At 56.9% G+C, this 26797-nt stretch overlaps 1 protein-coding gene across 1 annotated transcript in view; it reads right to left on the minus strand.

The window, feature by feature from the left end:
* Positions 1-8900: 8900 nt before the first annotated feature.
* The window catches only part of PLXNA1 (plexin A1), a 52866-nt gene continuing 34969 nt past the window's right edge, over positions 8901-26797 (minus strand). The window contains exons 21-31 of the mRNA XM_011971501.1: positions 25166-25422; positions 24695-24761; positions 18226-18372; positions 17972-18131; positions 17199-17302; positions 16759-16855; positions 16229-16419; positions 15878-16047; positions 13664-13876; positions 13426-13576; positions 8901-12345 (exon numbers count right to left, since the gene is read on the minus strand). Of these exons, the coding sequence (XP_011826891.1) occupies positions 12250-12345; positions 13426-13576; positions 13664-13876; positions 15878-16047; positions 16229-16419; positions 16759-16855; positions 17199-17302; positions 17972-18131; positions 18226-18372; positions 24695-24761; positions 25166-25422 (1653 nt within the window). The 3' untranslated portion in view covers positions 8901-12249. The remainder of the gene's footprint in view (positions 12346-13425; positions 13577-13663; positions 13877-15877; positions 16048-16228; positions 16420-16758; positions 16856-17198; positions 17303-17971; positions 18132-18225; positions 18373-24694; positions 24762-25165; positions 25423-26797) is intronic.

The raw sequence follows: 26797 nt of genomic DNA on the forward strand, positions 1-26797 counted from the left end.
GGAGGCTGAGGCAGGAGAATTGCTTGAACCCGGGAGGCGGAGGTTGCAGTGAGCTGAGATCAAGCCATTGCACTCCAGCCAGGGCAACAGAGCAAAACTCCATCTCAAAAAAGAAAAAAAAAATAGGGTTTGGTGGCATGTGCCTGTAGTCCCAGCTGCTTGGGAGGCTGAAGCAGGAGAATCCCTTGAACCCAGGAGGCGCAGGGTGCAGTAAGCTGAAATTGTGCCACTGCACTCCAACCTGGGCAACAGAGCCAGATTCTGTCTCAGATAATAATAATAATAATAATAATAATAATAAACAAAAAGGCGAAGCATTTCTTCTCTTTTTCAGTTCTAACCCAAAACTTGCATATGAGATCCATCATCTACCCAGAAAGCCAAGCCCCACTCTGCTTTGCAGAAATCATTCTCTTTAGAAGCAGCTGGTGTTAAGATAGATAGCCCCTCCTCACACAAAATTACAATGTATATTCTTTCATACCCAGAAAATGGACCTAGCCCTGCCCTGTCTAATGGAAATACAACATGAGCCAGGAGCATAATTTTAAATTTTCTAGTGGCCATATTTTAGAAAGCAAAATAAATAGGTAAAATTAATATTAATACCATATTTTATTTAATCCAATGTATCCAACATTATAATTTCGAAATGTAACCCATTTAAAATGTTTAATATTTTACATCTGATGTGTGTTTTGCACACACAGGACATCTCAATTCAGACGAAGCATTTTTGAAGTGCCCAGCAGCCACAGCAGAGAGCTGCCGTCTGTAAGTCCCAAGTGACAGACTGGCTTAGGCAAAGGGAGAAATGGGACTTGGCAAACCTAACTAAAGGCCCCGACAGTTCTAGTCTTTAGACACCACTGGATCCAGAAGTTTAAACTTTCTCTCTCTCTTTCCCCTCCCCTCTCTCCCTCTCTACCCACCCTCTCTCTCTGCCTCTGTCCTTTCCTCCTTCCCTCTCCCTCTCCTCCTCTCTCTCCTTCTCTGCCTCTTTCTCTCTCATTCTCTTTCCTCCCCTCTCCCTCTCTCTCTCTCTCTCTCTTTCCCCTTTCCCCTTCCCTCCCCCTTCCTCTCTCCCTCCTTCCCTCCCTCTCTCCCTTTCTGTCCTTTTCTCCTTCCCTTTCTCCCTCCCCATCGCTCTCTCCTCCTCTGCCTCTTTGTCTCCTTCTCTCTTCCCTTCGCTCCCTTCCTCTCTCCCCATCTCTTGGTTCTGAATTCCTCTGAATTATCTTCTCTCCTCGGTTCATGGAGTGGCCCCCAGCAGTTCTTGGTTTACAAACTCCCCCCTATGTAAAGGAGCAATCTCTTTTTCAGGGGAAGAAAATGTCCCCATGGACTGGCATGCTGAGCCCTGACAGGAGGAAGGGATCTTCTGATTGGCCAATTGGGCCCCATGTGTCTGCTGGGGGTGTGACTTCCTCTGCTGTTGGCAGGGCAGGAGGAGCAACATCCCCCACCCTCCACCTGCACCTGAGCCTGGACTCTCTAGGGCTGAGAATGTACACAGCTCTGCTCAGGCATTTTGTTAATGGAGCTTCTTAATTGTCTGTAACTTACCTAATTTTGCTCCCAAGCTTCTGTCCTACTGGGAAACAGGAACAACATTCCAAACTTTGAAAATAGCTTAATCTAGTGCTATTTAAATGATCTCTCTTGTTTTCATAGTCTCTTGCGGGAAAATGGTAAGTTCTGGTCGCAGTTCAAGTTCCTATCAGGATCTTTCTCCCTTTTCTTCCTTCTTCCCAAGATGACACTGGGGCCTAACGCAAAGCTCCAGGGTCTTTCTGGCAGTAGGGAAGGGGAGGTCAGCTCTGTGGGCCTCCTGTGGGAATGCCTCAGCACACTCAGGTCCACCATGTACAGCTGTGCGGGTTGTACACTGCACGACTCCATGGGACGACATCAGGATAGACTAGAGTGTATTTGGTACTCCCTGGAGTTGTCTCTTCCCTCTGCTTCTCAGTCCTGAATGCCCCTGGCTTCTAGATGTGTGTTGGCTCTGCAGCCCCGCCCAGCAGCCCCCTCCTCCTGACTCCAGGCCCTGCTGGTCTGCCAGACTTCTCAGCACCTCTCTACCACTTGAGGGGCCATAGGGAACTTCTGGGTCACTCACCCCTTCACAGGAAACAAGGGGTGCTGTCTCTCAGGGGAGAAAGCAGGCCTCTTCTTCACACCCACCTTTCTCAGTCCCACCAGGAGAGCTGGGGCCTCCCTCACCATGACCCCTGACTCTGCCAGATGTGGAGGGTTAACTGAGTCTCTTCCTATCCAAGCTTTGCTTTTGACAGGTGAGGCAGCAGAAGGGTTGGGCGAACCCAGTTCCCTCTGTCTCAATGGCCTGTGACCAGGAGGAATGAGGGCTTCTTTGTCCCAGGCAATATCCACCCTCCAGGAAACATGGGTTTAGAAGGCACGAAATCATCACACAGTTCAACCCCACCCTGCAGGGGAGGGCGCTGGCCATTATAATTGTTCCTTCATTCTACAATGGAGAAACTGAGGCTGAGAAAGAGACAGAGACTTGCTCCGAATCACAGGAGGCACAGGCCACAAGACCAGGATCCCCACTCAGGCCTGCCCCTTCTGCTCTCGTGGACTGATCATTTTAAAAAGGAATTTGTGTCTTGAAAACTACTTTTTAAGGAATTTGTTTCACTAAGAGACAAGAGGACTTCTGGCTCTCTTTCTTGGACTTAAAACTGTTTTTGCACCCTCCCTCAGCCTTTCAGGCTGGCAAATGTGCAAAGAATGACAGGAATGTTGCACACCTGCGGGTGCCAAGTTGTCTGAGAAACCAAGCCCAGGGGAGGTGAGCCCCACTCAGAGCCCCACTTGGAGGGGTGGAAGTCACCGGGCAGGCTCGGCCACGTGGAACAAAAGACGAAAAGTGCTGGGGAGGGCATGGCAGGGGCAAGGGAATGCACAGGGCAGGCTGGGCCCCAGCTCCGCTCACACCAGGCAGCATCTGGGTGGTTGGTGACAGCCTTAGGTAGGACCCCCCGCCGCAGGCAGCATCTGGTGGAAGGAAGGTGGATCGGCAGAGGGAAATGCGTCAGGGTTCTCAGTAGCTATAGGTAGACAGACAGGTTGTTCTGAGTTGGCCTGTGGTCTCATGGAGGGTAAGTCCCGGGGCCTGCAGGGCGAGCGTGAGAAGAGCCAGGAGGCTGGCTGGCTTAGGACTCAGGGAGAGTCCATGTTTCAGTTCGAGTCTGACCCGTGTCCCAGCCCAAAGGCTGTCAGGCGGGAGGAATTCTCTTCCTCTGGGGAGGGTCAAGCTTTTGTTCTCTCTAGGCTCTCGCCTGATGTAGGAGGTGTACCTGTGTCCGGGAGGGTGGTCTGGTTCACTCAGTCCCCACCCAAATGCTCATCTCATCCAGAAACATCCTCACAAGCACTCGGACAAGGCCTGGCCACGTATCTGGGCACCCGAGGCCCAGGCAAGTTGACACATTCAGTCACCTTCACAGGGCACCACAAAGCGGGGGGGGCAGCAGGAAGCTGTGCTCATCCAGGCCAGAGGGGCAGGGAGAGGAGGGGCTGTCACCGGCACAGGCCAGCACAAGGGAGGATGCCCACCCCAAGGGAGGGCCAGGGAAGCTGAGAGCGGGGCCTCTTCTCTCTCCCACCCAATCTCCCTCCAGGCAGCCAGTGGTGGGGGCTGAGAAGTGGACTTTGCAAGGTCACACGTCCCCAGAGAGAGAATGGCAGACCAGAGACAGACCCCTGAACCGGCAGGTAGAATGTAGCCCAGAGATCCGTGCACCAAGAACAGAGCCCTGCTGGGGTCTCCAGCCTCTCACTAGCACCTTGCCATTGATCAGAGGGAAGCCTTTACGTGGGCAACAGCTTTTTGCTAGAATTTAAGATTATTTTTACCTCTTGTAGTTATTTGTACAGACCTCCTCTATTAGGAATGGTTCTGTCCTATTCACGGTATCCACTCAGTGCCATCAAGTTTTCCATTTGAACAATTTCTTCTAGTCGAAAAAGGGAGAGTGTTTTCAGAGAAAAAGTTCGGATAGATGGAAGACCTGGGTGCATGGAGCGAGAGATGCGAAGGCGAGGGCATGCCAAGGCTGTGCCCCGAACTCCTGGTCAGCCCGACTTCTCTGGGGCCTCCTGGCAGGTGTGGCAGGGAGCACTGCCTGCTGGGAGATTGAACCTGCAACCCAGCAAGCAGGGATGGAACCACTTGTCAAATGCCACCCAAGTCCGTGGTGTCCAAGTCTTCAGACACATAACCTGGTTCTGCAATTAAAATGGCTGGAAAACAGAAGGGGAGCACTGGGGATCCAAACAGGGGAGACAAAAAACCAAGCGTAACAGGGGGCCTCATCCAAATCTAAGCAATCCCTCTGTGAAAATTCAGGTTTGAGACAGTTAAGGACATTGGAATATGCAGACATTAATTTTGTTAGTGTGATAATGACACAGTGGTTATATAAGGAGAAAATGTCTATCCATTAGAAAAAATGCAAACAGTCTCATAAACAAAGAAAAGCGTATTTGTCAAAGCTGGGCTTCAGGAACGTTCACCTGGGAGCAATGAGTTGCAAGGTGAAAACTGGAACCTGAGATTCTGGGCAGAGGCACAGATTCGGAGAGAGTTGGGGATGTCCCTGGACAGGGGCACAGCCGACAGGACTCGTGCTGTCTGGGAATCTGAACATCCTGAGCTCCTTCTCCATCCTGGCCCTGCCTGGGGTGGAGGCCATGGTGCTGTTCCTGGGGTAGCCCTGCTGCCTGTGACTGCAGCCCAGCGAGGGATAGGCCTGCCACAGACAGCATGTGGCAGGTCACCCAGGCAGGACTGCTTGGTGGGGCAGGATCTTCTGTGGGGTTGGGAGGGTTCCATATGGAGGTGGCTTTGCCAAGATGGGGAGCCCACGATGGGGCATGGTAGGGAGATGAGAGGCTCTGCCCTGGACATTGTGAGCAGCAGCCAGAGATGCCAGCATCCCTAGGGCAGTGAGCAAGGAGAGGCCAGGGCTGCAGGGAGGCTGGGGCGCCAGCATTGCTACAGCTGGCGGTGCGTGTCTCCTGCTTGAGGACAGTCTGTGGCATTCGTATCCACACAGTGAAACTCAAACTCTTTTTTAAAAACTTTATTATTAGTTTTAAATGTGAGAAAACACATGTAACATAAAATATAACATCTGAACCATTTTTAAGTGCACAGCTCAGTGGCACTGAGCATCCCCATTGTTCTGCAGTTATCACTACCATCCGTCTCAGAACATTCATCTTCTCCACTGAAGCTCTGTCCCCATCCAACTCTAAGTCCCATCCCTCCTCCCGCACCCTCTGGTGCCCACCATTCTATCTCTGTCTCTATGACTGTGACTACCTAGGGACCTTTAGGGACCTCGTGAAAGTGGAGTCATACAGTATTTGTTTTTTTGTGCTTGGCTTATTTCAAGTTCATCCATGTCATAGTGAGAATTTCCTTCCTTTCAAAGGCTGAATGGGATTCCACTGTTTGGATGCACCACATTTTGTCCATTCACCTGTCGATGGATGCTTGGGGTGCCTCCGCCTTTTGGCTGTGTGAATAGTGCTGCTGTGAACGTGGGTGTGGAAGTGTCTCTGAGACTCTGCTCTCCATTCTTTTGTGTGTTTACCCAGAAGCGGGGGTGCTGGGTTGCATGGTGATTCTATACTTAACTTTTCAGAAGCCGCCACACCTTGTCGACGACAATTGTACGGTTTTCCTTCCCACCAGCAGTGGGGAGACCCTCCCCTCCACCTGCGCACTTCTCCACAATCTGCAAAACCCTGCTGTTCAAATGGACTAATCCCTCCTCTGGCATGTGGCCTGGGTTTCCCAATCAGAGCACTTCATCCTTCAGGCCGGAATGACGGGCTCAAATAGCAAATCAAGACATTGCCCCAAACATTGGCCAATGAAATCCCTACCTGAATGTGCACGATAACCAAGCATGTCCTGTTTTCACCGGGACTGCTCAACTGGTAGGCCTAGAGCTGCTGGTGGTCATCGCTGCCCCCCACCTTGGGAAGAGTTAGCCTGAGAATGAGGCCCATACAAAGGACAGAGAAGGAAGACAGACTCCTCATGACCTCTAGGAGCCCCTGGATCCAGCCATGCCTGAGGTAGATGCACCCTTGGACTTTTCAACTTCAAGAGCCCGCCAGTTCCCTTTCTTGCTCTAGACAGCTTAAGTTTCTACCATTTCTAATGCAGGGGGGCACCCAGCGGGAACATGTGCTCAGGTGCCTCTCAGGGTGGTTTTAGCTGGATGCAGCAATGATGGCTGGAAAGCCCATCTCTCAAACAGACCCCACACTGGGGAGAGTGCATGAGTCTCCCAGCCACGGGGGCAGACTCAACGGGCTGTGGCTGGTGGTATCTACAAGGCAGCTACAGGGGAAATGCTCCTGAGAACATGCTTTCCTCAAAGTTCCCAAAGCCCCAGGGCTTCGCTCACTGCCAGCTGCTCATGCCCGTCTGCTCTGTGTCCAGACTGTGGGCATCAGGCCCTGGTGTTGTGCTCAAGGAGTCTCCAGCCACTGGAGGAGCGCTGCAGCACGAAGTAGAGCGTCTGAATTTGAATCCTGGTCCCACCATGGGTAAATGTGTGTCCTTGAGGGTAGTGACTTCACCTCTCTGCTCCCAGGTTCTCTTCCCTACAATGGGGCTGGTCCTGGTACTGACTTACAGCCTGGCAGCCTTGTATGCTGCAGAAACCACTCCCCAACATCCGTGTACCATTCCCCAAAGGTCTGTGGTGCACCTGCCTACGTGACCAGTGCAGGCTGGCTGGAGGCTCTGCTCCAGGACTAGACGTTCAGCCTGGATATGACCCAAGTCACTTCCATCGACAACTCCATGATGGTTGTCCTCAGAAAGAACACATCTGCCCCCAAAGCTCCACCATCAGGGCTGATGGCTCTCCAGGGAGGCCCTAAAGGGGCCCTGTGGACCATGGGCTCTGGGGACACCTGCAGGAGCCTCTTGGTCTCCAGCCTCCTCTGGCCTCGTCCCGAGACTGCCAGATACGAATCAGAGCCCACCCTCCTCACTCCCCAAGGCATAGCACCTCCTGCACCTCCCTGCACAGAACTGACCTGGCCTCTTCCGTTCCTCCAGACACAGGAGTGCTCTCCCCGATGTCACCTCAGCTGGCTCCTTGTTTCTCAGGCCTCGATTCCTCCATCCCTCCCCAGGCCTTCCCTGCCCACCTGGCCAGGTGGGCACCCTCCCATGCCACCAGTTTTCTTCAGGGCACTGCACCATCTAGAGTCACTGTGTCAGGTTTTAGCCTGGCCTGTTATTTTTTATTTCTGCTCAGAGCCTGTGTTTGTTCTCGAGCTGTGGCTGCTCTGGGGCCTAGGTGGGAAGTCCGAAGTCACCTCTGGATCTGCTCTGGGTGGGGAGGTGCCTCCATCCTGCCCAGGCCCACAGGCTGACCTCGCCCTTGCCTTGAAGAGAGCCCATCCAGGTGCCCTGCTCAGAGCCACCAGCATTAATAGCTGATGGTTTAATACCCTCAGGAGCCAGTGCACTCGCGCAGCAATCAGAAGGCCCCATCACCGCTGCTGTGTAATTGCACCCGATCACTCGCACAGTGAGCGCTGATTGCGGCTCAGAGATGGCTCAGCTTCCAGGCTGACGGGCCGGAGCCCTCGGAGGCCTAATGAGGGTAATTGAGGCAGGGCTGATTGTGCCGGAAAAAAAGCTGAAGGGGACTGAACCATGAGAACAGGCTGCGTCACACCCTAAACGGGACCACATTTGCTAAATTTGTTTCCGATGCAATTTTGTGGTGATTACACTGATTTCTCTCCAGTTACTGAGCCTGGCACGGAGCTGGTGCTTGCAGCACCACTGTCAAGATGCGCCTGTTTGGGAGTGGGAGGTATTGATGATGACTTATGGGCCACTGTCAGCCCTAGCAACGAGTCCATGGAGAGGCTGGAGGGAGACAGGTGGGAGCTTGGGGGTGGTGGGGAGGGCCTGGGGTCCCAAGGGCCTAGGTTTGGGCAGGCTGCTGCTTACCACCCTGTGGCTGGGACACATTGTGCAACCACTGCTTCAATTCCTCAGCTTCAGCTGCAGCTGCCACCAACCTCACAGGGTTGCTGGAAGTCCCAGTGAGTTCACTTACAGGCAGTGAGTGCTCAGATGGTCAAGCCTGGGGTCTGCCTGAAGACACAGCTACAAAGCAGGTGCCCAGGACCCTTGGGGATGTGTCACACCTGACCCTGCACCCACCCTCTGCGGCAGGAGCAGCCACCCCTGTTGGTCCATGGATGAAATGAGCCCAGGGATGGGGCCACTGACCAAAGCCATGCACTGGCAGAAGCTGCGTCCACACCTCCATCATTAGTATCTGTACACATTTTCATGAGATGAAGCAGCATAGCCTGTCTCTGTTGGAAAGACCAACATTTTTCAAACCCGGTTCCTTGCCTGCGAATCTGGGAAACACAATTCCAGCCTTGGCTACTGAAGGCAGGGGGCCCAGGACTGCAGCCTCGGATCCCCCAGGCTGTCGCTCATGGGCCCCTCGGGGTCAGAATCTGATTTTAGTTAACAAGGCACCCCGAAATGCCTGCCTTGCAGCATGGGCTGGAAGCAACTGCTCCGAGCTAGGGGTGCCACGGGAGAATCACCTGGGGAGCATATAAAAGTGACCACCGCTCAGCCCCAGGAAGCTCCAAGGCTCCAGTGGGAGTCAGGCACTGGTGTTTTAGCTTCCGCCAAGGGCTCCAATGTGTCACCTGGACTGAGCGCACCCAGCTCACAGTGTGGGGCCATCTGTCCTGGGTGTGGCTGAGTCTCCCAGGGAGAGACGCTTCGGTGCTTGGGATGTGCCTGCGCTCCTGCAACCGCCCCTGCCTCCCAGCAAGGAAAACCTGGAGCCAAGAGCTTTTAGCAAAAATGTTTAATCTCTCCTTAATGTGTGTGTTTATTTACAAGTACTAAATCTGAAGAACAGTAAAATAGGAAATAGCCGTATATGTACACATCTGAGGGCCGGGCCCACAGTCATTGGTGCTGCTTCTGCAAAGAGCCCCGGCTGAGGGTGCCCGCCCGGACCGTCCGAGGGATCGCTCTTCTTCTGGGAGGGGGTTCTGCGGCGTTAAAGGACAGCTAATTGTGGGCTTTGTCTTAAAAATATCTCTCTCTCTAAATATATCTATTCTAGCTGTGTAGCACCAACGTGAGCCACTGAATCCAGACAGGGAGAGAGCCAGGGCGAAGGCTCTGGTGGGACAGCACGCCGCTCCGGGCTCTGCCCCGGACTCCACGCTGCAGGTCTTGGGGCCCCCAGCTCTTCAGGCCAAGGGGCCGGTTGTCCTGGGGCTGGGGAGCACAGGGGAAGCTCGAGGTATATCAAGAGGCCAGGCTCCCAGGCGGAGGCGTGAGCTGTTCCAGCACTCCTGAGCCAGGCGCGGGGAGAGGGAGGACACGGAACAGGGTAGGAAATGCTGTGGAAAGCAAGTGGCGGCAACAGCACGCCAGGTGGGTGTCGGTTTCACAGCACATGTGCCGCAGCCCCGGCTCCTGCAGACACAGGGCCCACGGGAGCCGCTCACTGCTGCTGGGCACAGAGCGGACTCCAACGGCAGTTCCTACCAGGGCCTCCAGCCCCAGGCCAGAGCTCCCGGGTGCTGCAGTTAGGCGCACAGTGGGAACCAGTGACAAGTGGGAACTGGGACCCAACTCCACGACTGGCAGAGGGAGGTATGGAGTAGCTCGGAGACTGCTGTCCCAGTAGACAGCACGGGTAGTCGGCTTGATCCTTGCGCATGTAAACAGATACTGCTAAAGTGCTTGCGCCTAGACACAGCCATGTGCTCTGTGGTGGCCAGGCCCCCGCCACACGCCCCTGTGGGAACTGCTCCATATGAGGCCTGTGGTGCACCCCCTTCATCACCACTGTCGTCCCCACCTCCCGCCCATGCTACTCACATGGACAAGGGCACCCTGGCAGGGCAGAGCAGGGCACAAGGCCTGAGGGTGGGGGTTGGAACTGGATTCTGAAGGTGATGCAGGAGCCCCTATCTAACCCGTGAGGAACTGGAAGAACCAGGGACTTCAACCTGAAGCCAGCATCCAGGGAAGACTTCGGGGGAAACTGAGGTTCCCACCCCACCGCAGCCAGGAAGCATCGGAAGATAGGTGGAGGCGCATTCAGGGACGGGAATCCCAGACAATGCTAGGGGCTACTGAAAAAAACAGCCCAGCCACTATATATGGACTGGCCCCCAGAGTCAGCTCTGGCCCCCAAGTCTACCCAGGGAGTAAGCCCACCTCCTCAGTGGGCTGGCGGCAGAGGCGGGCCCAGGCCTGAGCTGGGCGTGGCAGCAGCAGAACGCCCCAGCCCTGGCACGGTGCCCACGGGGCCAGTGAGCTCCGAGTCAGCAGTCACCCACTCCACACCGACCCACGTTCAGGGGAGGGGCGGGTCTCTGCGGCGTCATCTGGCTCACGCTGCTCAGGAGGGGCGACTGCGAGACTGGCACACCCCGTGGGGCCGAGTGCTCTCCTTGGGCCTGGCCGAGGATACGAGGCTGGGGCTGGCCACAGTTAGCTGTCCCTTAAAGTCCATGGGATCTTCGGTACCATCAAAAAAGTGGCCTTGAAAAGGGGATGGACCGCTTGTTTGCTTTTACAAGTGACTAATTAAAAAACATAAAAAAAGGTCTAACAACCTCTAGTATTCAACACTTGCAGTTTTAAAAAGATCAACTCAGACTAAACGCTAGCACAATCATGCATGCCCCGTGGTGCCACGGCACCCCGGAGGCTCTCAGGGTCAGCAGGAAGTCCTTTCCTTGTCATGTCAAACCAAAACAGCGGCCCGCAGGTCAGGGGACTTCAGGGCTGCTCCACTCCAGGGAGGCTCCGGCCACTTTCTCCACAGTCATTTGGCATTGCTTTCCCACTGCCTTCATTTTTTTGTTCAAATCGTCTTTAAAATTCCTCTTCAGTTAATGTACAGTACCCCACTGGGGCTGGAGCCTGAGGCTAGAGCCACATATATATATGTGCATATATATACATGTACAGCTTTCTTTTAAGAATGCATTCTCTCTTGCTGAAGGCAAGGGTGGACACCGCTGGCCTCCAGTCCCTCTGGTCACTGCCCGTCACTCATGGCCCAGATAGATCCAGGCCACTGCAGGCCAGAGGGGCCCTGCCACAGACCTCAAGGCCCAAGCAGAGTGCAGCAGAATTTTTTCCCCTACAAACAAAAACAGTCCCCAGATGTCCCACTGCTCTGGAGGGGCCAGGACCCTGCTGAGATGCCACACTGGAAGCCGCCGGGGCAGGGACAGAGAGAGTGGAGAGAGAGGAGTGCTCAGGGGCTGCCCTCAGGGGCTCCATGGCGGGGAGCTCGGCCTACCCTTGAAGGCAGCTGCCAGGGCAGCCTGCGTAGGACGCGGAGGGGAATAAATAACGGGAACGTGCTCTCTGTGACCCAGGGCCCCTGGCCCAGTGGCTCCCAGAGGCACAGCCCTGAGGACGGAGAGGGGCTGCCCGGTCCGTCTGGAAGCCACCCAGGAGTCTGAGCAGCCTGGCCCACAGCCCCTCCATAGGAGGGAGCAGGGACTCTCTGGGGCGAGGTGGATGTGGTGCTCCGGCCTCGGCCACGCAGAGCACGCGGTGAATCTGAGGATGGCAGCGGTGCAGCGGGCGTGGGTGCTGGATGTGGGAGGCGGTGGCAATGGGCCCAGACTGACTTGAGCTCCTCTTGCCCGGCTATGGGCTTTTTGCCTCTTTCTCCAGCTGCCAACCGGACCCCCAGACCCTCAGACTCTTGCCGCCTGGGGGCAGCTTGGGAAGCCGGGAATGCTGACACCCCCAGCCTCTTGTCCCGGTCTCAAGGGGACAGCCCAAGCTGGCTACCCCTCCCCCTGGAGGGCCCTGGCCTCACCCCTCAGCCCCTCAGAGGTCAGCCCTTCTCCCATGAAGGCCACCAGGCAGCTCTTGCCAGGCAATGAAGGTCCTTGGCCGGCCTGAGCACCCTGTGCTGTCCCGGCCCCTGAGCAAGCAGCTGTGTGCGCAGCTGTGGTGTGGCAGGTACCATCACCTCCACACAGGAAGAGCCGGGACCTGGCCGGGCGAGGCAGGGGAGGGAGGGCCGGGCAGTCGCTGCACTGCGGCGGCCCGAGCACCACCGGACACTCCACACGCATGCGGCGAGGGCTGCCCCGGTCCCTGCTCAGCCGCCCTCACGCTGCGTCCTGCTGGACGATCACAGCCGGGACTCAGCTGCTCAGGGCCATCGTGTCCACCACCTGCTCCAGCTTGCTCCGCAGCCGCTGCCGCCGCGCCTGCTCGTCCTTCTCCAGGGCTGCCAGGATCTGCAGGGCCAAGAGAGCTGTCAGCATGCTGGGCCACCAGCCTCCACACACTCAGCAGGCCCAGGGCGGATGCCTCCAGAACAGGTACCAGAGGTTCAACCCCATCTATCCCTGGCCAAGGGACCTTGGTTGTGAGCCTGGACCCTCCAGGACCCCAATACGGAGAATGAGCCCCACCCCTGTCATCATCCTACCCTCACCCCCTAAAACAGCAGGCTCTGATCCTTTGGCTGCCTGGCTATGCTGCTGACATGTCTCCATCCAGTCCTCACACCCTGGGGTTTCTGTGCCCCTTTAAAGCAGAGCTCCTCAGAGAGCCTCAGCTCCCATTTCCCTGGTGAGCCCCAGGACCCCAGGTTTTGTCCCCACCCCCCACCCTAATACATACGGTCTCTGGTTGCTCCTCTGCTCCCCTGGGGCACCTGCCTGAGGACAGCCCTCTGCCTCCTGCCTGCCTCCTGCGGCACCCTGGGAAGGCTCCTTGCCTCTGCTGCACCTGCCCCGGCCTCCCCAGGGTGGCTCTGGTTCACTCCCGTGGCCTTCCCAGCCCTCAGAGCTTTCGCACAGGCTGAGCCTGTCCTGCCTTCTGGCCCTGTGCTCTTGTCCTGTGCGGCCCAGTAGCCAGTCCTTCCTGGATGTCTCCTGGACCCCTTCCCCAGTTCCATGTACGTGGCCTCACTCCAAGTCAGCAGAAAAGATACTGAAAGGAAAGCTCTGCCAAGACCCTATGCCCAGCCCTGGAGACGCTGGTCCAGCCTGGAAAACCCTGAAATGTGCCCCTCAGGGAAGTTGCTCACCACCCACACACCCTCTCCCTCAGGAAGAAGCTGCCATCCCATCTTCCCCACCCCTGACCCCACATGGCTGCACACAGTGACTCCACCACGGCCTTCTCCGCTCGGCCTGGCAGGTTCCCTCCTGGCACCAAGGAACCAGGTGGCCAGCGGGTACAGAGGAGTGAAGGTGGCCCATGGCAGCCCAGAGATTCAGGGAGGAGTGGCAGGGTTGGGCAGAGCAGGTGGCTGTGACAGGGGCCAGCGAGTCCTCCCAGCCCAGCCTGTGGGCTCCCATGGTGTTCACCTCATCCTTGTACTTGGTGATGTAGGAGTAGATCTCGTGCAAGGCGCTCATGCTGTTGAACTGGCTCAGGTGCAGGCGGGACTGCTCAGCCAGATACGCACTCATGTCCTGGTCGCTGATGGCCGGCATCTTGGCGATGTCCGCATAGTACCTGCAGGTGAGTGGCCAGGTGGGCACATAAGCAGAGTCCAGGCTGCCCCCCAGGCCACTGCCCCCAACCCCTGCCCCCTCCACCCACCTCTCCACCCAGCTCTTGTAGTTGGGGATGTCCTTGGCGTAGAGCAGCTTGTTGGAGGGCGAGTCCTTGCCCAGCTTGTGCTCAGAGGTGGAGCAGGAGTCCATGAAGGTCTGGGCCACCACCGACAAGCAGGCGTCTGTGATGCTGTTCTTGTGAATGTCGAACACAAACTGTGGGTTCTTGATCACATTCACCCAGAAGCGCAGGGGCAGGCTGCAGGTGAGAGTCCAGGCGCCGCTCAGACAGGCCTCTACTCCCTCCTGAGCAGCGACCTTGTGGCCCTCCTGGCTCCAAATCCAAAGTGGGCATGGCTTTCCATGCAGATGGGGAAACGAGGCCCACAGAGGTACAGGGCCCATGGGTAAGTGAGGGCCGTCCCCTGTCGCCCAACCAGAGATGTGCTGCTCCCACCACCTGCATCTCACGCAGAGCATCACAAGACAGGCGTGCTCAAATGCACTCGGTTGCACAAGGGCAAGATGTGACCAGGCCCTCAGGGGCCCACTCCACACAGCCACCGCCCTCCTAGGCCTGCATGCTGGCTTGCACTCCTGGCTCCTGCACTGAGACCTGCAGCTCAGCTCTGGCTCAGGAGACCCATTCCTACAGAGACCAGCCCTCTGTGCCCCAAACACCACCTAAGGGACTGCCATCAGCTGGGCTGCCTGGCAGCATTGGCCACATGTGGCTGCTTAACTTAAATGAAGTTAAGAGCCCAGACCCTCAGCCACACCAGTGCCATTTGAAACGCTCAGGAGCCACCACCCTGGACAGCACAGGTCTAGAATGTTCCACTGTGACAGAACATTCTCCCAGAGCATGCTGATCTGGAGACACTGTGTCCCTGGAGGCCCCCCTCTCCTGCTGTGCCCAATCAGCATGGCCCAGGAGAGGGGCTTTGTGACACTTCATCTCAACCCAAGACTCCGCGAGCAGTGGGTGGAGCTGGGACAGGTTGGAGTGGCTGCATCCCAGGTTTGGGAAGCAACACATGGGCTGGACAAGACCAAGTAAGGGGTGGCTGCTGGCCTGGGAGCCTGCAGAGGTGGCAGGGACAGTCCAGGAGAGAGGGGAGCTAAGACAGTGGAGGTCTCCCTGGTGGGAAACCCCAGCAGGATGCAGGGTGAGGAGGGGCACTTCCTGGTGAAGCAGGGTCCAGCCATATAGGTGACGGCATCCACCTGACCCCAAGTATGGGGGAGCAGTCCCACCCCAGAACCCCTGGGCCATGCAGTTTGTGGGAGCTGGTGCACAGAGAGGTGCTCCCCTGCAGCAGGCAAGGGTGGGGCTGTCTGCTGGGGTGGGGGCCACATACACACACACATACACACACACACACACACACACACACACACAGCAGGGACCTGCTCCAGGAGCTAGGGTGCGGCTAGGGTGTGCCAACCGGGGCAGGGGGCTACAGACCAGAGCCTGGGGGTCCTGAGTAAGAAGTGAGGCCAAGGGCTGGCCTGCCTGTGTGGCAGAGAGAAAGCCAACATTGCCAAGTTGGGCAGCCCATGACCAGGGAAGAAGCAGGTCACTGTCCCAGAAGTAGGCCAGGCCAGAGGAAAGCAAGGGACTAGCTGGTCAGGGAGGCAGACACTCTGGGGACAGGCCACTCAGAGGCTAGGTGCCTCTTCATAACGAAACTCAGCCTCACAGAGCCCCAGCTCACATTGGTGTAGCTGTGCACGGTGCAGTCTGGGCAGGCCCTGCTCTGTACTCCACCTGCTCCGTGAGATCGTGGCAAGTGGCTGGGTCTCTGGGCCTCAGTAAGCAGGCTCTGGCCCGGCCCTGCACTGCAGTGGGGAGGCTGTAAATTCTTCGCACTAAAGAGTACCAGGAGTACCTGCAATCCCTGTTGCCCTCATCACTGCAACCAGCTGGCTCAGGGCTGGTCCAGTGTGCCCTGTTTCTCATGCTGCAGCCCACACTCATATCTGCACAGCTGTGCACACCCAGGGCCACTGCACACAGTTCCTGCAGCAGTGGGAGGGGCTCAGCAGCTGGAACAGAGGGTGAGCCATGGGTCAAGGGGCACAGGCAGATAGGGAAGGCCAGTTAGCACAGGGCTGGCCTGCCATGCCCCTGCTGGGTTGTGTCCCCACGCCAAGGAGCCCCAATTGCGGGCTCCTGATCAGAACAGGCCCTCGGGCCCTGGGAACGCATCTGGCCTGGCCCTGGGGGATGTCGCTCCGTGCCCCCGCCCTGCGTTACCAGTTGCTCTTCCAGGTGTGGCGCACGTCGGCATCGTGGATCTGGTGCTTGTCAGCCTGCTCGTCCAGGAAGTCGAACATATACTTGATGGCCAGCGGCAGGGCCGAGCCCCGGTGTGCCGTGCTGAAAATGGTCTCAAACAGGTCGTCCACAAACTTCTGCAGCGTGCCCTGCGGGGGGCAGGCAGGGACACTGAGCTCCAGGGCTCTGCCTGGCTGCCTACACCTCCTGGGTGACTAGGCAAGTGGCCATGGGAGCAGCGTGGGGGTGAGGGCCTTGCTCCGGGCTTGGCGCTTTCTCCGAGCTCGGTTGGTCCAGCGTCCCCTGCCCCCATCTGCCAGCCAGACCCACCTTGGTGGCCAGTAGCCGCGTCAGGTAGATCTCCGAGACCATCTTGCTGCCACGGTCGCCCTCGCGCTGGTCCAGGTGGTCGTGGTTCTTCACCAGGTGCCACAGCTTGGTGCCGCTCTCCAGGTCGGGCGTGATCATGGGTGTGCGCGAGCGCAGGCTGTCGGGGCTGCTGGCCGTGCGCAGCATGCTCTCTGCAGCACCAGGCTGTCAGCGCCTGCGTTGGCTGGCACCCCGCACCCCCCACCCGAGGCTCAGTTTCCCCATCTGAAAGCTGGGGATGGCACCCCCACCCACGTGGGATTTTGGGGCAGCCAATGACACCACAAAGGTGGCATAATTGTGTATGGACACACAGTCGGGGGGAGGCACAGCCTCCAGAGTTGGAGGGTAGGGTCAAGAATGCAAGTGACAGGCTTGACACCGGCCCCTGGGTCCTCCTGTCCGGCTGCTGCAGCGTGGGAGCCCGGGGGACGTCCTGCCCAGGCCAGGGACCCATACGCTGCCCTCTCGCCCGCTGCCTGGCCCCTCACCGTATCTGCTGAGGGACTTGGTGAAGGTGGAGGAGTTGGAGATGTTGTAGGCGGACGTCTGCTTGGGCACCAGTGCCACCGAGGACCCGTCTGTCACCTGTGGGCAGAGGGCCAGGGACCCTGTGACCCACCAGGGTGCCCCTGCACCACCAGACTCCTGCTCCCTGGCTGGGAACCCAAGTGACACCCTAGTGCTGTGCCTGGAGGCAGCCGCCTCACTCAGTCTGGGTCTCTACATCAGGACAGCCCAGGACTGCCGGGCAAACCCACAAGCCCAGCCTGGGTCTTGGGATGGTCCACACACATACGTGACCACCTCCCCTCCTCTCCCTGACAGATCTCACTGCTGTCCAGCCCACATGCTGCAAACATTGGCAGCTGCGCTGTGGAAGCCCCAAGGGGAGGGAGGCCTGTGCTAGGGTCGGAGGGCCAGGAGCCACCTGGTAGTGAGCCAGTGTGTTCAGCCTCTTCCAATCGTTGTCAATCTTGGTGGTGACGTCCTCATCCTGCAGGATGATGCGTGCCATGCGGCCCTGGCGCCACTCTGCGGAGAGGAGGGAGTTGGAGGGTGGGGCCGCTGGGGCCTCTTTCCCTCCTCCATCACAGCAGTGATCCATCACACAGGTGGGACGGGGCCCACCTGCAGCTCCTAGCGCCAGCACAGACCAGGGACACATCTCCACACCTGCTGCAGCACCCTTAACCTGCCATAGCCCCCCGCAACCTGCCGCAGCCCTCCCAATCTGCCACAGTAACCCCAGCCTAAGTGGGTCTGCCCTGCCTTCCCCAAGCCTCAGGGCCCCAACTCCTCAGCCTGGCACCGAGGCTTCTACGGAGCCCCAGCCTCTCCAGTCACATCTGCTGCAGGACTCTGGGCCCCACCCCAAACCTGTCCCATCCCCTCTGGCCCTCAGTTGCTCCACCTGCCCCTCTCATGAGCCTGAGTATCCCCCTCAGGGCTCCAAGAGCCCACTGCCTCCCAGAGTACACTGGAACCCACCACCTCCCAGAGTCTCTGCCCAGGGCAGGGCAGCCACCCTCTACACCCAACCTGGGACTGGACAGCCCACTTGCCATTCCACTGTCCTCTAGACCAGCGCCAGCCTGGTGCGGAAGACTGGCCTGGACTTCCCCGCCAAGCTCAGTATTGGGCCATGGCCCTGCCCCTCTGCTCCAGCACACACCCCAGGCAGCCACGGCCCTGCCCGCTCACCCAGGTCCATGTCCGCGGCCTTGGGCCGCTGGGAGTAGGGCACGCCCTTGTACGCAGCGTCCAGCAGCTTCTCCTTGGCCTGGGTGACTGTGTCACAGTCCAGCCCCTTTACCGGCACCTCAGGTGCATTCTCGTTCTCAGGGTTCACACAGTTCAGGGTCTGCGGGCGGGGTGGAGCAGGGCAGCAGTGTCAGCCCCACAATTGGGGGGTGGGGGGCACCAGGGCACCCAGGACAGAGGGTGGTCATGCTCACCAGCGTCTTGTAGTCAATCTGCTGCCGGATGAGCTTGTCCTCACTCAGGGAGTAGCGTGCCTCACCCGTGATGGCGTCGATGGGGCCCTTCTCCATCTGCTGCTTGATGGCGCAGTAAAGCATGAACAGCGGCTCCCCAGCGCACTCCTGTGGGGGAGGTGGCATAAGGCTGCAGCCAGGACCCCCAAGTCTACCCCCTACCTGCCCCTCCACCCGTCCAGTGCCAGCCACGGTGTTCCCGGCAAGGAAAAATGAGCAGCACTTCCCAACTCTTTAGGAGGCAAGTATAGCCTTAGTCCCAAAGCCCAGCAGAGACTGCAAGAAAATCAGGAAACAAAACATACCCACCCCACCCTACAAATATCCCATGAAAACCCTAAATTACACACGAGCCAGGAGACGCCGTAGCATAGCAAGGAAAATGGCGTGGCACACGGGGCCTGCATCAAGGAGGGCCGAGGCCTGTCTATTTCACCCAGAAGTCTCCCCGGGTCTCAGCAGGATCCCCGCCCAGCCCCAGCCTCCCAGGGGCCTGCTCCCCAGCTGGAGGTGCGCAGGACAAAGCTCCCCATGGCCTGCCGCCCGCGGCACAGGTGGACCCCATACTACGCAACGTCAAGTGTGACTGTGATCTGCTGGCCTCTGAGGGACCACCCAGCTAGGCCCTCCATATTACTCTGGGACACACCTATGGTGTGTCATGGATGCTGACATACCCACCGGGGGAGGCTTGCTCACCCAGGGAGGTTCACCAGCACCCAAGTGCACAGCACAGGGCCAGTAGCACAGTCCCGGGCCCTCAGCGGGCACCTGACCACTCTGACCCCTCACCCTCTGGCTCCCCATGCTGTAGTATGAGAACTGCCTCCTGTCCCACCTCAGGGCCTTTGCAACTGCTGCCTCTACAACCAGAAATTTCCCCTGGTGTCTTCATGGGCCCTTCTGCACACAACCCAATGTGCCCCTTCCAGAAAGGCTCCCAGGGAGCTCCCAGCACACGTACCCCCCACCACCCCCCCACTGGTCTCCCCCGCCATCTGTTGTTCTCTGAAGGAACCTGCGCACCCCTGCCAACCCCTCTGGAGTGGGAGCTGCCTGGCCTGCTCACCATACCCTACTGCCAGCACTGGCTGAGCCTGTGCATGGGACATCACAGACACTTGATAGACAAACTGAGTGAATGGAGAGCTGTCCCTGAGAAACGTTCACATCTGGGCTGGCTGAGTCAGCCACAGAGGTGAGGCCCACCCAGAGACTAGGCACAGGGTCTGCTGCAGGCCCTGCCTGCCCAAGGGCCTTCAGGTGTGTGTGCACCTCAATGGAGGGGCAGGCTTGGCAGCTCTGCTTCCTATCCAGCCCTGGCAAACAAACAGCAGCTCTGCTCCTGTAACCAGAGGCTTCAGGCACCTCGTTAGCATCTGCGGTAATTAGAGAGACAGCTGTTAAGACCATCCCAGACCTTCCAACAACATGCCTGTCTTTGAAATTATGTTTTATTTGCAAACTTGGTTTCATTAAGTTAGCCACGAAGGAGGAGGAAAAGGGGTGCAGATCTGGATGGAGAGCCATTAATGCGACAGGAAGACAAGAGCCTTTGAGGGTTTCCCAAAGTGAGACACCTGCCCAAGGGTTCCCAGGTCTGGCCTCAGAGAGTGAAAGGACCGCAGCTAGTCTCTGAAGGTCAGGGGAGTGCAGCTATTGGCCCAAGGTCACACAGCAAGAAACTGGAGAAGCCAAGATCTGAACCCAGATCCAGCTGACCCCAAAGCGCCTGCCCCATACAAGCCAGGTGTCCCCAGAGAAGGCTCAGGCTGAGCTGGGCATTTACACTCAACCCAGGCAGCAGGCCCCGCCCCACTCCACCCACTTCTTCAGCCAGGCCAGCCTGGAGGCTGCAAAGCAGGTTCCAAGAGCTCAGAGGCCAGGGAAGAGGAAGGCCCAGTCCTTTTCTTGTTGTAGCCTCAATCTCTTGTGCAGTGATGGGGGAAAAGGAAGACCTCAGACTTCTCCCAGCACCAGTCAGGAATGTGCAAAAACTGCCCAACAAAAAGTGCCACTTTTCTAACAGAAGGATAATACAGGCAGTTCCAGAAATGACATTACCACAAGCACTTCTCCACGGTGGGCATGGGGAGGTGGATCAAACCAGATCCCTACCCCACACCACATAAATAAAAATCATTTCTCAGTGGAACACATGAGCTTGAAAAGATGGGAAGTGTGTATGTTAAAAAGTTCCTGGGTGCGGTGGCTCACACCTGTAATCCCAGCACTTTGGGAGGCTGAAGTGGGTGGATCACCTGAGGTCAGGAGTTTGAGACTAGCCTGACCAACATGGAGAACCCCGGTCTCTACTACAAATACAAAATTAACCTGGTGTGGTGGCACATGCCTGTAATCCCAGCTACTCGGGAGGCTGAGGCAGGAGAATCGCTTGAACCGGAGAGGTGGAGGTTGCAGTGAGCCAAGATTGCGCCATTGTAATCAGCCTGGGCAACAAGAGTGAAACTCCGTCTCAAAAACAAAAAATAAAAATTCCTATAATCTAAAAGAAATGACCCTAGTAAAACAAGCAAAGGGTAAAAATGGACATTTACAAACTTGGCTTCAAAGAAAAAATAAAAGCAGCCAATCAAATATGTAAAAAGATGTCCAAGGTTTGTTAAAGAAATGCCAACTAAGGCAACAACCTACCAGTGTGTACTTTTCAAATGGGCAGAGGTGAAAAAGATCAATAAGACAAGTGCTATCCCAGGCCTGGGTAAGATTCTCAGATGATGAACTGGTACATTTGCAACGTTTTTTGGTAGGATAATGCAGCAGCATATATTACAATGAAAAATGAGTGTGCCTGATCACCTGCACTCACTCTTCTGGAAAGGCACTTAAACAGGACCAGGCAAGCAGAGACAACTGCATCCAAATCCAAGCTGTGCAGCCCTGGCCATCAGCGGTGCCACAGTTAAACAAATGATGAAATGGCCACACCATGGAACATTATGCAGTTGATAAAAACACAAGGAAAGCATTTGTGTGCTCACCCGCAAAGGTGGGCCTAACACTATGGCCAAGGTGAGGACAGAGGGGGAGCGAGGCACAGTGAAAATTGTGGTACTGAAAAAATTTAAAACTCTCTAATGAGAAAAAAGGTCTGATACTAACCTTCATCTTAATATTAAAAAGCATAGTCTATTCATATTTGCTTCAGTTCAGACCCCAGCCTGGGAGGACAGGCACCAGAACCGCAGAGGGGAGGGGAGCTCACCCCTCCATCCTCCCTTCCAGGTTGTTTACATGTGCTAAAATGTCATGGGTTACTTTTGTAGTTAAAGTTTTTGTTTCTAAAGACAGCAAGGAATGAAAAGTATTTGGGTTGTTTAAAAAGAGTTTGTGTTCTCAAAGTTCATCCATGTTGCGGCATGTCAGAATTCCCTTCCTTTTTAAGGCAGACTACTATCTCATTGTATGCACAGACCACATTTTGCTTATTCATTCATCTGTCGATGGACACCTGGATTGCTTCCCCATTAAGCTGATGAAATTAAGCCAGCCACGAAAGGACAAACAATGCATGATTCCACTCATATGAGGTCCCTAGAGCTGTCAGATTCACAGAGACAGAGAGTAGAATGGTTCCAGGGGCTGGGGAGGAAGGAACAAGGAGTGGGTGTTCAATGGGGACAGAGTTTCAGTTGTACAAGATGAAGACTCATGGAGCAGGTGGCCATGGCCAACACTGCTGTAAATGCATCCAATACCACTCAACTGTGCACTTAAAAATGGTTAAGATGGTAAATTTTATGTCATGTGTATTTCGCCATAACAAATTTTTTTTAAGTTTGTGGCACACTAAAAAGAAATAAGCTATCAAGCTATGAAAATAAATAAAGGAACCTTCAAAGTAGATTACAAAGTGAGGGGAGCCAGTTGGAAAAGGCTACAGTAATAGTGCACGATTCCACTATGTGACATCTAGAAAAGGCACAACTTATGGAGACAATGAAATCAATGGGTGCCAGGGGCTCAGGGGGAGGGAGAGATGACAGGTGAGCTTGGGGGATTTTTAGGGCAGTGACACTATTCTGTGTGATGCTCTAATGGTGGATACATGGCATCGTACATTCATCCAAACTCACAGAATGCAGAGCACCACGAGTGAGCCTGTGTGGAAATGAGGGGCACTGGGTGGTGAAGATGTGTCCTGGCAGGTTCATTGACTGGACCAAATGCACCCCTCTCCTAAGGATGCTGACAGTGGGGAGACTGTGCATATGTGGGAGCAGCAGGTGCATGGGAAACCTCTGTATCTTCTGCTCAATTTTACTGTGAATCTGAAACTGCTCTAAACAATAACATCTATCTTAAAAAAGACAAAAACAAAAAAAACCCCAGATATGGTGGCAAAAAAAAAAAAGTCACTGGCTGGCTAGGTGGACGGAAACAGCCCTGGGCCCATCTCAGTCCCATCCAGGGGGTGCCCAGCTCCAGCATGGCTGTCTGCACCTCTCAGCCTCAGGCCATGTCCCTGCACCCAGTACATGCCCTCCCTTGCATATATAGGGGTCCTCCTAGAACTGGAGGAGGGCAGTGATGACCTAAGGAGATCTAACAGCTCCTGGCCCCTGCCTGCCCCCTGCACTGGGACCCCACTAATAACGAGGTGGGTTGGGGTCATGGGCATGGGCTGTGAAACCCCCAACACACAGCCCGCACCCCCTGTACCTGCACCACTCCCACCTAAATGGTCACCCCTGCCTCCCTCCTCCCTGTGTCCCCTTCCTATGGCTCCCTTGGCCAAGACTGGCCTCCCTCTCCCTCCCTCCACTGCCCACACATCCCTCAGCGCCTGTCCCAAATGTCCCCAGCTCTCCATGGAACTCCCGATCCGGCCTGAGGATAACGCCTCCACGGCGCCCCACTGCCACCCTCTCTGCTTATAGCACCCTGTGGGGACACACTCTGCACTGGCTGAGGCTGCCCCCTGTATCCTGGCATGAAAGATAATCCACACCCAACGTCAGTGCTTACAGGCATTTGCTGCCCTGAGCCCTGTCTCTGTGGGTGTGGAGAATTGGGATCAGATGGGGACCCAGGTGAGCGGGGCCCTCTTCACCTCACCCAGGGCGCCTGCTGCTTTAGGCTCACAGAGCCCAGCTCACCCAGCATGCACACATCTATGCAGTCTTCATAGAACTGTACTTTCTACAGGACATGCACGACTTTGTGTTACCTGCTTCCAGTTCTGCCTAAGGATGTTATAATCTACTGGGCACTTGCTATGTGCGAGGGACTGCTATATACACGTAAATGTCCCACCTCCAGAGATGACCTAGGACAGACAAGCCCTGCCCCTGCCTATCCCACCTGGCGCCTTCTCCTCAGTAGCCTCTTCTGCCTGGGACTCTTTTCCCTCTCCCGGCCTGGTCTTCAGACCTCTGCTCGAATCCCACCCTCCCTGCTCGGCTCTGCCCCATGGCCTGTCTGCTGTATTTCCTGTCCAGTGTTTCTCTCCACAGTGAGGATGCCCAGCCAGGACTCCGCTCTGTGCAGGGATCTGTGCGCTGATCACCTGAGTTCAGCAGTATCTGGCTGCAGGAGGCCTGAAAGCCCCACGGGCCAGTGGAGACAGATATGCCATCCCTGGATTCCATAAGGAAACCAGGAGAATCGAACCCAGGCAGTCAGCGCCAGCTCCCACCCTCAATCACTGGGCTACACTGTCAGTCACCCTCACCCACAGAGCAGCGGCAGGGACCACTGAAGCCAGGCGAGGAGCATGCACTTCACCATGCATACACTGGGCTCCTCCCACCTCTCAGGAGTGGGCTAACCAGGCCTTTAGACTTTCCAAGAGAAGCCATATACCCGAGTCTGTATAAGTTCCAACACTGGAAGTGCAGACAGCAATTCAACTGCTTATAGCCCAGTTAAAGCCCACCCAGATCCCCATCCAGCCTGGGCCCTGGCCTGCAGTCTCTGGCCTACACCCTATTCCTGTTCTGAAAATGGCAGTGTCCCTCTGCTGGGGGGTTGGAGGGGCTTGAATGGACAGCACAGGGGAAGCCCAGTGCAGCCACCTGTCCCCATGATAGGTGGTGGACTAGAGCCTTCAGGCACCCCCAGGCTGGCCCCACACCGGGTGCTGGACTCTCAGAGTCCCCTGCCCAGGGTGCCCCCACCCTCCTGAGCCCAGGCCAGCTGTGGGCACTGAGAGCCTGTATCTGAACTCCCACACCTACCTTGGTGGGCTGTGCAAGGGCCTGACAGCCTCAGAAGGAGGGAGGAGGGATCCGGGAGCCAGAAGCCGGGAGCAGCTGCATGTCCAGGGGCCTAGGCCTGAGCCAGAACTCGACCAAGACCCCACCTGCTGTCATTCTCCAGCACCTCCCACTGATCCCCCACCTCTCTCCATTTTCCCCTCCCGCTGTTCAATTGCCTCTGACACCTGCTTCCTCCCGCCTCTGCTTACCTTGAGGAACTTATACAAGAGGAAGGTGAACCAGTTGGTTAGCATCTTCTCTGCCACCGACTCAGTCCTGGGGGGCACAGAATATGGGCAGAGTGGTGTCATTCCAGCTGTCCAGCAGGCACAGGACCCCTGCAGCCCTCATCCACCGATCCCACCCCACCCTGCCCCGCTTCCTGCAGCACCGAAGGTCTCAAAAGGCACCCACATGAGTGGGCAGCAGGGACTTCCGGGGCTGCCATGGAGACCCCAGCCCTTCACCCAGAGCCCCGGCCTGTAAGTATGAAGACTCAAGCCTGGGTCCTCACTATCAGTACCTAGGGAGGTGGCAGCTGAGCCTCAGAGGCCAGGTGAGTCCCCCCACCCCTGCCCAGTGGGAACCGCCACAGCAGTGTCTCTGGGCCTGCTAGGCCGGCCTGTCCAAAGCTGGAGGCATGGGCCTGCCTCCCCCAATCCCAGTGCCCCCAGGCTCACCGGCGCAGTAGCAGCTTGGGGTGGTTCTTGCTCTCCAGGTTCTTCTCGATGAGGTCGGAAAGCAGCTGCTTGAGCACGCCCGTGGCATATTCCATCTCGCCCTGCAGGGCCGTCATGATGAGCGAGGCCACGTTCCCGCGGTCGCGCATGGAGAAGCTGCGTTGCGCCTCCAGCGTGCGGATGAAGGTCAGCAGGAAGTGCTTCTTGGTCAGGAGCTGCCCGAACAGCGTCAGCGACTTCTCCACATTGGCCTGCACCTGAGGGAGCACACGGAGCTCAGACCACAGAGGAGCACCCAGCCCCAGCCCCAGCCCCCAAGCTGACCGGTGAGGGGCTGTCCAGGCCTGGCTGATATGGCAGGACCCCATCAGAGGACAGGCCTGGAAGGCAAGTGACAAGTTGCCCTGACTCCTCAGCTCAGCGGGTCATTCCCAAGCTTCACCTGTCCTTAGCAAAATGGACATGACCTGGGTGCTGCCACCACTGTCTGTTGCCATCAGGGCAGCCCTGGCCACAGAGTCCCTGCGGCAGCCTGAGAAGTCCACCACAAGCCAACATGACAAAGGTGTTAGCAGTGTGGCTGGGTGGAGAATGAGAGGGGCTCCTCACACCACCCACTCCATGGCTGGGCCCTTTGAACAGCAACCTCCACAGCTGGCCTGCAACAGCTCAAAGGGAGTCCAACTCAATGCCCCCATACACTGGGAACCAGGAGTGCAAGTCTACCATCTCCCTCCGCCTTGACAATGATAACCAATGCACGATCAGCCTCTGCATATCATGGATGAGGACACAAGGTTGGAGACAGGAAGAGGTTTGATTAGGGCCACACTGCAGGTAGGAAAAAGGAGTGGAGTAGAGGCACAGCTGGTTCCAGGGCCCCTACTCTCTTTCTCTCGTTCATACTAAGGTTTATCAGAGCAAGATGTTCCCTATTAGGCAAAGCCCAGAGCCACCAGTGATACCAGGCTCCCAGCCACGGCCAACAGGTATCAGGCAGACAGGTAATGGCCCAGGTAGAACACACACAGTCACGGCTCAAAGAGACAGTCTGACAGACACAGCAAATGGAGGCACTGAGAGAGAGATACAACCTGGGGAAGCTGTGGAGCCCCGCGTGGCAGCAAGCCCAGGAACAGGATGGCAGCACTCAGCCACATGCAGCCCCAGGGCCCAAGGTGGGAAGGCCTGCTCAGTATCAACTCAAAAGGGACTACCCACCAACAGAGCCACCACAGGGGACATGGGCTCCCCAACATCCAAGGTACATGGTGGGGGGGTGCCCTCAGCTGGAGAGTGTGACCGAGCTGACCTGCTGAGTCCCTGGCTGTGGCTCGCCGAGGACTGGCTCCTAGCCTGCCTGCCGCTGGGGGCCCTTTGGGGACGTGGGAGCCAGCCCTCTTTTCCCTCGCCAGGCCGCTGCCAAGGTCCACGGGGCAAAGCCCTACTCTCTGAGGCCCTGGTGCTATGCCAGCCACACGCTCCCATCCCAAACTGCCATAGCCGACTTCATCAGCCACCCGCACCTCCCAGCACACGGCCCCTGCCCAGCGAGGCTTCGCATCCAGAACCACCCAGCAGACCAGGCCAGCGGAGCCGCAGGCGGGAACCCCCGCAGAGGCAGGGCCCAAG

Source organism: Mandrillus leucophaeus, unplaced genomic scaffold (assembly GCF_000951045.1).
Source record: "Mandrillus leucophaeus isolate KB7577 unplaced genomic scaffold, Mleu.le_1.0 Scaffold123, whole genome shotgun sequence".
In the NCBI taxonomy this organism is placed as follows: Eukaryota; Metazoa; Chordata; class Mammalia; order Primates; family Cercopithecidae; genus Mandrillus; species Mandrillus leucophaeus.